Source organism: Phytophthora infestans, genomic scaffold (genome assembly GCF_000142945.1).
Source record: "Phytophthora infestans T30-4 supercont1.12 genomic scaffold, whole genome shotgun sequence".
Lineage (NCBI taxonomy): Eukaryota > Oomycota > Peronosporomycetes > Peronosporales > Peronosporaceae > Phytophthora > Phytophthora infestans.
Window position 1 is genome coordinate 735,988 of NW_003303747.1, and position 13,242 is coordinate 749,229.

Genomic DNA, 13,242 nt, shown 5'->3' on the forward strand with positions numbered 1-13,242 from the left:
AATAAAACGTGATAGAGATGCGTCGGTACGTGTACAGATCTTGTGTATTTTGCAACAATACAACTTCAAAAATATTGAGTCTGAAGTAGGAGATCTCAAATACGGTAGTAACGTCGCATCTCGGATCAAACTTCAGAACGAAAGTTTCCCGGTGCCCCTACAAAGTCGGGTCTATCGTGTTCGGGTGAGTATTCCAAGCATATGGAGATTCCTTGGCCGAGCATCGCTCAACGGCTTTCCACTTCTTGGATTTCGTTTAGAGGCATCTATGTGACCATGAATGCCCTTGTGGACAAGATGCCTGGCGCATGACGCGTGTTTGTTGCCCAATCCACATAGCGAAAGAGCTCCTTCATTCACATCGATTGGCCTGTCGAATGACGTACAACACCCAGCCCTTTTTGTTGAGCTGCTGTGACAACCGTTTTCGCATGACAATCATGTTGACTCGCATCGACGGCCAGCGGCCATCGGCTTGGCGATCAACGGATCGTGTGAGCAAGCCGCTGGTCGATACGAACGGGCTTTAGGACACTCGGCCACTGCCAGATAGACCATTCATTTTAGAAGTTTACCCGAAGCACGTGCTTGCCGCGTCCCAGTCTAGATACCATGAATGTTGCTGCGTTTGTTTCGGCCCCAAGAAGCGGAGTCAGTCTTGCCAAGAAGCGCGGTCGGATCAAAACATATTCGCTCAAGATGCTCTGCCAGTACGTCTCATCGGAACTGCCGGTTCTTGTTCATGTGTCGTCAACATCCATGGAGAAGAGTTCCGTCGTGTACAGCTGCACTCTGTCCAGTTTGGCTACGAAGAATTCGTGGAGTGTGTCGTATCGGTACTCCGAGTTCGTCGATTTTCGGATCAAACTGGAAGAGCTGTGGACGTGCCACGACTTCAAATGTTCCGGATCCTGCCAAGCTGTGCGTGAATACATTTCAGCGTGCTTTCCCAAGAAGCGCCTTGCCATCATGTCCGCGAACCCAAGCACTATCGCTAGTCGCAAGAGCAAATTTGAGAACGTGCTGATGCATCCACTCCGTTGCGTGTTGCTTCCTGGCAGCGCATGAAGTGTTTCCATGCGCGTCAAAACCTGCCAGTAAATTTGTTCAAGTTTTTGGGCGTGGAGAATGACGTCTACAAACGCTCGCTACTTCAAATCTTCGTCGACAATTACCAGATCGCCGTGAAGGAAGGCTATGAGACGAGTCTGACGGATAGCTTCCACTCGAACGCATCGACTGTGGACTCGGCGCCAGATTCAGCAGTGTGCATGATTTGCCTATGCGATGTAGACTTGGAGCACGACCACCAGCACTGTGGTTCGGAATGCTCTGACTTTGCCAACTCGCCGATCGTGCTTCCTTGCAAGCACATTTTCCACCGTGAGTGCGTCTTTGAGTGGCTAATATTCGACTTTCACTGCCCTGTGTGCCGAGTTCGAGTGTGTCCCAACGCTGTGAAGAACTACTTTTGCCCTAAGAATCATGTGCAGTGGTGGCTGGGCGGTTTTGAGGAGGACCTGTTCCATCCAGCCGCTCAATAAGTAGGACAGGGTTTAATTAATTATACTTATCGAAGCCAGTAGTTTGAAACGTTGCGTGCTTTCAGCAACGTCGCCCGATGAATGCGGATGTACAGTGGATCGTCAACTCTGCAGCGATCGACGGGTAGTGTGTAGTCAGACCCTGACTCAGAGAGCCTCTATTTATGTTTACATGTAGTAAACTAAAGAGCCCTGAAGATCTGCCTAAAAGAAAAAGCTGGTTGGTGGCCTTCATGGGCTAGTAGTTCTCACACAACCTGAAAAGCCTTATCCTGTATTAGACACGATAAGGATTTTAGACTTACCGTATTCCTTATGTGATTGGCGACGCTCGGTCATTAGCGACAAATCCAGCAGCCATTCAAATTGATTTAAATTTCGTGTCGTCGCGCTTTATGTGCTTGGCGACCAATATAATTTTGAGCATGTCATATAGTTTTTTCTATGCAGGTATCTTTTATGCTGGCAGAAAGGCTGGACCACCTCAAGAATTTGACTGTCGCCAATCACATAAGGAATACGGTACTGAAATTAAAAGAATGCTCCTTTTTAATTGCTTAGGTCAATATTGATGTGCAGCACTATTTTGCAAAAGCAAGAATTCCCAATTATAAAAAATGAAGGTTTCTGGGGCACTACATAAGGTATAAGAGGTAGTAAATCAAGCCACCCTGGAGAGATCTGGCTGAAGAGGAGATGGCATTTTGCTCTCGTTGAACTGAGCTCGAGAAGACAATATGGACGTCAAAGAGACCTACTGGTATTTCATACGTACCTCCGACCGAAGAGGGGTGTGCGTGGCGTGAATTTTTTCTTTGGTGAAGAGAAGCTCATGAAGTACCTGGATAAGATTGACCTCAATATGCTCCGTGCTAATTGCATGCCACGTGTTATACGCTATTAAATCGACTTTTGACAGAGGAGTTACGGCGGAAGTAGCAACCTTCAGTCGCCATGCATTCTCTCCCTTCTTCGAATACCCCCAACTCGCAAGGTAAGCCGTACCTGTCTGGGACACGATATGATTCAAGCTATCATGTATTGATGTCATGTATTGTATTGTTTTGTAATTTAACAATCTCTTACTGCTCTGAATACTACAGACACTAAAAGCCCGATGCCCAGGTTTACTACGCGCAGCGTAAATGCTGCTGTCACCTCGTGTTCCTTCGACAGCTGCCGTGTCAGGTGATGCTATAGCCCGCCGGGCCGCTCAAACCTGTTTTTCTGCTGATTCGGTGGTATCAACCGACGGTGTTGACACAGCCATAGATCTGTGGTGTAGTGATTTCACCAGAGTTGAGGAAAAACGTCCGTCAACAAAGATGCGGCGCCGTCAAGACGCTGAATCGACGAACACTCGATCACATGATGTATGGTGACTTTACGGTCCACTCAAGCACACAGAGCGACGTCCGGCTTCAAGGTAAACATCTGGTCAAGCTTGTTTGAGTGTGAAATGCCTGTCGTGAGCTCGAAGCTCTGTAACGAGGGTTCATCTGGCAACGCCAAGAGAATGTGTTTGCATTGGCCGACTTCTATCGGGAGGATCTACGTGACGGCTTATTGTTTCCTATTTGCACGATTGGGAGTGCTTGTATTGCATCCCATTTATTCTTCTAACCGAGTGTTGAGCACTCGGTGCCCTCGTAAAAGGCTTACCCGTGCCTGGTACCCTTCCACTGTTCGGACCACGAGGATTCATAACACCTTTTAGCTTTGCTCGTGCTAGTAGCGTGCTTCTATTTTTACAGGTTGATCTATATAGGTAGTTTACAAGGTCCAGTTTGTCCCGGTGCAAGGGCAGAACTGGGTTCTTCAGGCCCGCCATTTGCTATCCCAGATGTATTGTTGTGGGAGCTTCCTAACTACATTTGTAGCTAGTGTTCACGTGGGATTTCCAGCACCACAACGGGTGCCGCGAACTGGGAACAGAGTGTGACCATTGTGACCTGTTTGAATAATCATCCAGTTTACGAGCTACCAAGAGGAGAATAAGAACAAGAAAACAAGAAAAAAATGGCGAAAGGAAAATAGACGGTATCAACTACTCCTGTCAAGTCTGGCGGAGCACGAAACGAGAACTCAGGTCCGGACATGACGGCTGCACGCCTTGCAGCTGCCACCGAGCTTTCGGTGAACTTCGAGGACGAGGCGGACATCGGTCCCGACGCCCATGATTACGACGATTAAGAAGGCAAGACGCCGGCTCCATAGCCAGGTGCAACGACACTGGAGACGGCCACGCTATCATCAGGGATGAGCGTGGCGACCAGGTCCCTTTCGAGGAGCCTCGCCGACGAGCTAGATGACGTTGCAGGGTCAGAACCCATCTATGAGGAAGATGACGATGGGATCGAGAGTTCTAGACCCTCGGTAGCGAGTGAAAAGCGCTCAGTATTGCTGAAGGCACATCGGCCACCTGTCAACGGTATTGCACCAACCGCCAAGCGCGTCCTCGACCGCGTACAGGCGCTGATGCAGAATGATGAGTGGATGCAGCTGTTCAAGACCATCCCCAAAAGACAGGCCGACGGGCCCGCGTTTGCACAAGAACTTCTATATTCAGTCAACTTGATTTCGACTAGCCAAGTTGCCGAGGATTCAGTCTTGCTGCTATTGCCGCTGGGCTTCAAAAACGAGACGTATTCATCGACGATGTCGCTCCAAGATTGATATCCTCATGAAATCCTGAGCTTCTCTCCAGAAGCGGAAGAAAAAGTTTCGGAAGGCATTTGGTGCAGTCGGCTTAAACACTGGGAAGCCGCCTGTGAGTCGACCGACCGTTCTTGATGAAGATCCATCCAAAATTCCGCTGCCGCAGACTCCCCAGAGACTCGACCATACTCCTCCGACCAATCGTGGTGGTGCATTTGGCACTACCGAGGCTTCACCGTACTTTCTAGACTCGTACATCGTTATACCACGTTCGGAGAGCTGAATCCGACGTATGTACGCTGATAACGAGGGTTCGTTCGGTCGTCAGGTGCACGAGCCTCCAAAAGTGGTGCCGGACGTCGTCAGGCTGACAGCGATGGTTCGTCAAATGACGATGACATTTTGGTGTGTACACTCGAAGCGGAAGACTCTCAAGCCGAGTTGATGCTTCAGATGAACGAGCTGGCAACGCTGAACGACACGGATCCGACACTGAGGATTGAAATGACGTCGCACCGACCATAGGATCGCATCAAGTCGTTCTCGGGCTCTCGTAATAAGAGTGAGAGCTGTATGCAGTGGCTCCGTGCATTCGTCTACGAAATGACTGGACGCACACGGATGCTGACACATCGTGCATTCCATTTAAGCTAAGCCTTCGGGACGGACATTGGTTCCGTCAACTTCCGAAGAAGACGAGGTGCAAGTGAAAGCTGTTGAGCGATGCCTTCATCCGCTACAACTGCTCCCACTTCAAGCAAACAGCACTGTCCCGATACTACTCCGCAAAGCAAGAACGCAATGAACATCGATGCGATTACACAAACAGGCTGAATGGCTACGCTCGGAACGCCCGTCTTCACTTCGAGAAGAGTGGTCGTGACGCGAACGAGCACGTACAGCAATTCCTGGCTACGTGCGGTGACGACAAGTTGGCGGAGAGTCTCTACCACACCCGAGTCACCGACATGCACGAGCTCGAAGAGATAATCGAAGATGTTTTCAAGGGCAAGGAACGAATGGCTAAGCGTGACGGTAAGTATCGACACTCCAAAAGGAGTGACGCCCGACGCGATGATGCGTACGACCGCAGCAATCGACGTGACCACGAACCTGACTGTCGCCGTGACGACTATCGCAATAAACCGAGAGTGACGCTCATTGAAGTCTCGATGGATGATCTACTAGCTGGATTTGAGGGTCGTGAAGCTGTTCTAGGGGGTACCGAGCATTCGAATGTAGATCAGGATACTTACGACGATGACCAAGACGAGTCCTCGGCGATCTTGATTGAAGCCACGCTCGCGATCAGACATGTTCCCACGCGACGGACGGTTGTGGGAGCGTGCTTAGGTACCTCAGCGGCCGCGCGGTGCTCATGTTCATTAGCCGCGGTGAGTGTCGGTCATTTTCATCCAATGAGAAATCACCATCCACATTTTCGGACTGATAGTCGTCATGGGCGGCCGTGGGCTCAATCAGGACCAACATGCTCGACGCGACTTCAATCGCGACAGCCGACGTCCGCACTACGTAACATCCGCTGTGTGCGGTGACATGAGTCACTCCACCCACTACTGTAACAAACGATGCAAGTTCTGCAAACAACTTCACGATGCTGGACAGTGTGAACTTTTTCGCAACTTCCAAGACCTTGCCAAATTCGTGCGCATCAAAGGCACGAAGGAGGAACTCCCACCGGAGCTCAAGGCCGCCGTTCAGGAACGCCATTTAAACTAGGCAGCCCGCCAACTACAACCGGGTTGATCCCTATCGGGCTGCCACCGCTAGCCGAGCCTTCATCGGAAGCAAAGTGTATCTTTGCTTTCATGGGGCAGAGTAAATGACCTGACGATTATGTAACAAGTGTGAACGCGACGGAAAATGTAAAAGATAGGAGTATAATCCTCGGTGGAGGTGTTGGAGAGACAGTGAAGTGTACTGATGCTGATGAAGCCATCAGCGAGGGTTCGTTCGGCGTGGTTTCGAGCGCAGCGCGAGACGAGCCCAAGGCACAATTCTCTCGGACTTGGAACCCGACGGTTGTAGCACGTCCATAAACGCAAGCAGAATGGGATCCTCAACACGCCGCACGGACGGGTGGTTTTCGTAGACAGCGCGGTCGATGCGATGGTTGTGGTGTGGTGATTTCTCCGTAGTTGTGGATTATCACCCGGCGACAAGGACGTGACACCGCCCAAGATGTTCAAGCGACGAGACCTCGGTCATGTGATGTACGGAGACGCCAAGGTGCAAGGGACTCGACGGCGTCACTTCCGAACTCTCTACGGATATTGGATACAGTCCATATGTCACTGAATCCAGGCTGTCCTTTTTATTAATAATGGACTGGCCGGATTCGCATTCAGCGGTCCATCTACAGTACGAATCCTCGGTGGCGGTTGGGATGAGTTCACGGAAGACTCAACTACCCTTGGAGGACACATTTACCGTCTGGGACAGGGCGCGGGCCGTTAAAGATACTCATGCGACGGTGCAGACGACGCTTGGCATGCAAGAAGATCCATAACGGATCATTGTTCACTTGATATTTGTATACTTGATTAGGACTTCTTATTGGGAATAGACCCGAAAGGGTAAGCTTAAATACAGAACAGAATTTCCACTCAAGCACACAGAGCGACGTCCGGCTTCAAGGTAAGCGTCAGGTCAAGCTTGTTTGAGTGTGAAATGCCTGTCGGTGAGCTTGAAGCTCTGTAGCGAGGGTTCGTCCGGCAAGGCCAAGAGACTTTGTGTATTGGCCGATTACTATCGGGAGGTTTTTACGTGACGGCTTATTGTTGCCTATTTGCACGACTGGGAGTGCTTGGATTGCCTCCCTTTTCTTCTTCTAACCGAGTGTTGAAGACCCGGTGATCTCGTAAAAGGCTTACCCGTGCCTGGTACCCTTCCGCTGTTGGGACCACGAGGATTCAAAACACCTGCTAGCTTTGCTCGTGCTAGTAGCGTGTTCTTTTTTTTTACTGGTTGGCTTATATAAGTAGTTTACAAGGTCCAGTTTATCCCGGTGCAAGGGCAGAACTGGGGTTTTCAGGTCCGCCCGAACGATCGTTTACTATCCTAGTAGACGTATTGTTGTGGGAACGTCCTTACTACATTTGTAGCTAGAGTTCACGTGGGAATTCCAACACCACAACTGGTGCCGCGACCCGGGAACATATTGTGACCATTTTGAACTGTTAGTATGGCCTTCCAGTTTACGAGCTACCAAGAGAAGAAGAACAAGAAAAAGACAAGAAACATGGCGAAAGGACAACCGACGGTACCAGTTACGCCTGCCAAGTCTGGCGGGGCTTGCAACGCGAGTTCAAGCCCGGCTGCGCGCTTTGCAGTCGCCACCGAGCTTTCAGTGAGCTTCGACAACGAAGCAGACAGCGGTCCTGGCGCCCACGATTATGAAGATTACGAAGACAAGACGCCGGCTCCAGAGCCAGGCGCCGCGACGCCGGAGACGGCCACGCTATCATCGGGGCTAAGCGGGGCGACCAGGTCCCTTTCGAGGAACCTCGCCGACGAGCTCGATGATGTTGCGGGACCGGAACCGGCCTACGAAGATTATGACGATGGGACCGAGGGTTCTAAACTTTCGGTGGCGAGTGCAAAGCATTCAGTACTGCTGAAGGCACCTCGCCCACCTATCAACGGTGATACACCAGCCGCCAAGCGCGTTTGCGACCGCGTACAAGCGCTGATGCAGAATGATGAGTGGATGCAGCTGTTCGAGCTCGTCTCGCGCTGCACTTGAAACCATGCCGAACGAACCCTTGCTGGTGCCTCATCAGCGTCAGCACACTCCACTCTCTCTCCAACACCTCCACCGAGGATTCTTCTCCTATCCTTTTCATTTTCCGTCGCGCTCACACTTGTTACATAATCGTCAGCTGCCCCATGAAAGCAAAGATACACTCTGCTTCCATTGAAGGCTCGGTTAACTGTGGCAGCCCGATAGGGACCAACCCAGCTGTAGTTGGCGGGCTGCCTAGTTTAAATGACGTTCTTGAACGACGGCCTTGAGCTCTGGCGGGAGTTCCTCCTTCGTGCCTTTAGTGCGCACGAATTTGGCAAGGTCTTGGAAGTTGCGGAAAAGTTCACATTGTCCAGCATCGTGGAGTTGTTTGCAGAACTTGCATCGCTTGTCACAGTAGTGGGCGGAGTGACTCATGGCACCACGCATGGTCCGTACTGTGGGCGTCGGTTGTCGCGGTTGAAGTCACGTCGACCGCGTTAGTCCTGATTGAACCCACGGTCACCACCTCGGCGATCTTGATTGAAGCCATATTCGCGATCAGGCGTGTTTCCACGCGGTTGACGGCTGTCTGAACGTGCGTAGGTGCCTTCAGCAGCTGCACGGCGCTCATTTTCGTTAGCAGCGGCGAGGTATCGGTCATTTTCATCCAATGAGAAATCACCGTCCGTATTATCGGGCTGGAAGTCGTTGTACTCGTCTTGGACATCGTTGTAAGCGTTCAGATCTTCGTTTGAATACTCGGTGCCTCCCTGAGCAGCTTCACGACCTTCTAATTCAGCTAGTAGGTCATAGACCGTGGCTTCAATGAGCGTCACGCTTGGTTTGTTACGGTTGTCATCGCGGCGACGGTCATCACGCCGGTTGTTGCGGGCTTACGCATCGTCGCGTCACGCGTCACGATTCTTGGAGTATCGATACTCACTGTCGCGCTTGGCCATTCTCTCCTTGCTCTTGAGAGCGACTTCAATGATCTCTTCGAGCTCGTGGATGCCGGCAACTCGAGCGTGGTAAAGACTCTCCGCCAACTTGTCATCATCGCATGCTGCAGGGAACTGCTGTACGTGCTCTATCGCGTCGCGACCACTTTTCACGAAGTGTAGACGGGCGGTCCGAGCGTAGCCAGTCAGCCTGTTTATGTAGTCGCACAGATGTTCGTTACTTTCCCGCTTGGCAGAGTAGTAACGTGACAGTGCCGTCTGTGTGAGCTGCGAGCAGTAATAGCGGATGAACGCATCGCTCAGCAGCTTCCACTTGCACCTCGTCTTCTTCGGAAGTTGACAGAACCAATGTCCGTCCCGGAGACTAAGCTCAAATGGAATGCACCATTTGTCGGCATCTGTGTGGGTTCCAGTCATTTTGTAGACGAATGCACGGAGCCACTGCATACAGTTCTAGCTCTTGTTGCGAGAGCCTGAGAACGGCGTGATACGATCCAATGGTCGGTGCGATGCCATTTCAATCCTCGGTGTCGGGTCCACGTCGCTCAGCGTCGCCAACTCATTCATCTGACGCATCAACTCGACTTGCGGATCTTCCTCGTCGAATGTACGCACCGAAATGTCATCGTCACTTGACGAACCATCGCTGTCGACTTGACGACGTCCGGCACCACCTTTGGGAGCTCGCGGACCACCTCGGTGACCAAACAAACCCTCGTTGCCAGCGTAAACACGCTGCATACGGCTCTCCAACCGTGGCGTAACCATGTGCGAGTCTTGAAAGTACGGTGAAGCTTCGGCAGTGCGAAAGGCCCCACGCTCAGCTCCACGCTTGGTCAAGGAGTACGAACGAGTCGTTGGGGTGTCGGCGGCAGTAAAACCGTGGGCGGCTCTTCATCTTGAACGATCGTTCGATTCACAGGCTGCTTTCCGGCGTTGATGCCAACAGCGCCAAACGCCTTCCGAAGCTTCTTCTTCCATTTCTGGAGAGCAGCTCCGGCTTCATGTGGACTCCGATCTTGGAGCGACATCGTCGATGGGTACGTCTCGTTCTCGAAGCCCAACGACAACAGTAGTGAGTCTGAATACTCGGCTACTTGGCTAGTCGACACCGATTTGACTGGGTATTGAAGCTCCTGCGCAAGCGCAGGCCAGTCGGCATTTTTCTTGGGGATGGGCTTAAGGGTCACTCCAAGATGATGAAGTTGAACCCTGGCGAGAGACAGGGGTGGTGGTGGCTAAGAAATTCGACCGACGGATCAGAATGAGAGCTCTGGTTCAAGGCGCTAATGACCAGCGAACGAGGATCCTCCTCGACACAGGAGCGAACGTTAGTGTGATCACGGACGCCTTTGTTAAGAAGTTGCGACTCCGAGATGTACCCGATCACGGACGCCGCATTGGCATTCAAGGAGTTAACGAAGGCAAGGTGTCTACGACGCGACGAGCGTGCGTCAAGATTACGCTCGGATGGGAGATGGTGTACGAGTTCGAGATGTGGGTAAATGGCGCATAGTGCAGGCGTCGACGTGGTACTCTGGACCGACGTTATGATCCCAGCTGGGATCCGGTTGGACCTGTTTCACGGCGCGGCGCAATTACCGCACGAAGTTCAAATCCCACTGATCAAGACCAAGAACATGATCGACAGCGAAGAGTACGGCTCTTATGTTAACGCCGGGCCACCCGAGCGTTTGGACATCCAAGCGCACGAGTGGCGAGAATATCGACTAGCGAAGCGTCAAGTCGGGCTGGAAGAACACGTACTGTGGGTTCGTCGAACGAACAGGCTAATCCCGTCAGTGAAGAGGTTTCGACGTGGACGACCTCAGAGCATTCGGTTGACCAACGTGTCTGACCGAACTGTGTACCTACCAGCACACGACTCGGTCGCAATGTGGATTCCAGATGGGGATTTGCCGCGACGTGACGGCTATGTGCGTCTAGATTCCAAGAAGTACCAAGACTGGCAAGTGTTGGCCTACGAAGGTTGCAGAGACCGCGAGCTCTTTCAGCGTGAATGTGAAATCTACGAGCAATGGCTTGCAACTCAGCCTTCGGCAGTTGAGCGACCGTACTATCCAGAGCCCAGTGGGGTGCTAACACGGCCTCTAGAAGACTCGCTTGTGGACTCAAGTGCTCGTCTGACATGTGCAGAGCGCTGGGCAATGATCATGGAGGAACGTGAGCGAGTGGAAGCCTGTCTGGCGTCTGAAGTGACAGCCGGGGACTCGGCCGATGGTCAGTCTTCCGAAGAACCTTTGGATACTTATACGACAGCTCACGGCGGAAGCAATGATGCATACGAAGCCTCGGAAGCGCGTATACACAAGCTACTGAGCCCGGTAAATGCTGTACGTACGCCAACAAGTGTTCGTGTCAAGTCTGGGGTGACCACGGAAGCGACAGGTAACAGCACTGGATTAAATGGAGTCACCAGTTTTGACGAAGTTGTCCCGGCCTTGTGTACAGCCAAATCTGCGAACGAGACATCGATGGTTGATCCAGAGAATGCAGGCATCGCGCTGAAGGTGTTGAATACGGCACCGAGTGTTCGTTGCGAGATTGTGCGAATGCCGAACTGTCAAGACAACGGCCGACCGAGGCGCTGAACAAAAGTCAACAGCCCCATATGTCGGTTGCCTGCGCATTCAATATTGCGAACAGCGACTCGGCTGGTGGCCCAGAGATGGAAAACCAGGATGGGAAGGTGATGGACCCAGTACCGACTGTTGAAATCAAAGCGAATGCCGATGTTGAGTCAAGAGAAGAGTCCGTAGCGACTTTGGACGGAACGTACATCTCGGTTGCTCGAGTATTAACGACCGAAGGATATGAAGCAACAGAGGATACGAGAAATGCCTTCTACGAACACCCGGTTAACAACATTGGCTTAGAAGACTACGCGAAGGAGCTGGCATTCCTGCCGGACCTGACCGAAGAGATCAACACGACAATAGACTACAATGCATCCAATGTTGCTGATCCTCAGCTGTCGACCGATCGCCGAAAACGTCTGGTCTCGACGCTGAAGAACCACGAGCACATCCTGATTGCTAGTGGTAACGCACTGCCGCCGCCAGCCTACGGCGCGGGATGCGATATCGACACACAGAGGCACGCCTCAATTAAACAGCGTGCCCGGCGCGTGCTGCTACGATTTCTCGGCAAACTGTACGAGTTGCTGCGCGCTTTGTTGCGAGCAGGACTGATCGTCTTTTCAGACAGTCCATGGGCATCGCCAATCGTGATTGTGATGAAAACGAACGGGCTGGACATCCGGCTCTGCATTGATTACAGGATGGTGAATGCTATCACCACGATCATGGAGTATGCAATGCCGCTAGTCGACGACCTGTTAACAGATCTCGAGCGCTACCTATGGTTCTGCTCGCTGGATGCAGCAAGCGGCTTCTGGGCGATCATGATGACCTTGCGAGCACGTAAAGTGTCGGCGTTTGTCTGCGCACTCGGACATTTCGAGTGGTTACGCATGCCCTTCGGGTTAAAGAACGCGTCGATGATCTACCAGCGTATGATTGACAACGCACTCTGGGGGTTCGTTCAACCTAAAGGAGGTTGGTTTAAATACTTGGAGAAGATGCGTTTAGCTGAAGAACAGGCCAAGGAACGTCGTGGGCCAAGCACCGAGGGTTCGTTTCAAACGAAGTTCGCGGCAGACCGCGAAGCACCGGTGAAGGCCGACCCTGAACTTCAACTCGTCAACAGCCCCGTCGCTGACATGTTTACGAGCAGGGAGCCAGGCGAATCATCGCTGGCACCTGTGTTTGGTCGACGGTCGTTCGTGGATGATATTTGCTTTGGTAGCAAGGATTTCGACAGCTGCCTGGCGACGCTGGACCGATTGCTGGCAAGATTTGCACAGTGTCGGATAAGCATTAGCTTTACCAAGAGCATCTTCTGCCAACCCAAGGTGGACTTTCTGTCGCATAAAATTTCGCCAGAAGGTATGAGGGCTGATCCCAAGAAGCTTGCGGCCATCACCGAGCTTTCGTTTCCGACGAGTAAGAAGGGCATGCAGTCGTTTCTTGGAGCGGTTAATTACTACAGCCGCTTCATTTAAGACTTTGCGGTCTACGGTGCGGCAGTGTACCAGCTTAAGGATGAAGACTTTGCCGTTGAAGGTGGCATTTCCGTGGCACGTCGTTCCTTCGAGAAATTGAAGGCGAGTGTTTCACATTCACCCATCCTCAGGCACTTCGATCGGTCGAAGGCAGTTCACGTCATGCTCTTTGCGAATGAATGGGCGTTGAGTACTACGCTAATGCAAGAACATGAAGGCAAGTTACACCCCGTACGGCTCCTCGGTGAA

The 13,242-nt window shown here is 51.9% G+C and overlaps 1 protein-coding gene across 1 annotated transcript; it reads left to right on the plus strand.

Moving 5' to 3' along the window:
• Positions 1-759: 759 nt before the first annotated feature.
• PITG_07849 (RING finger ubiquitin ligase, putative) lies at positions 760-1,544 on the plus strand (the record flags this gene model as incomplete). Its single annotated transcript, XM_002904022.1, has 2 exons — positions 760-921; positions 1,062-1,544. 2 exons carry the CDS (start codon positions 760-762, stop codon positions 1,542-1,544), a joined length of 645 nt encoding a protein of 214 aa, XP_002904068.1.
• Between the last annotated feature and the right edge of the window lie 11,698 nt (positions 1,545-13,242).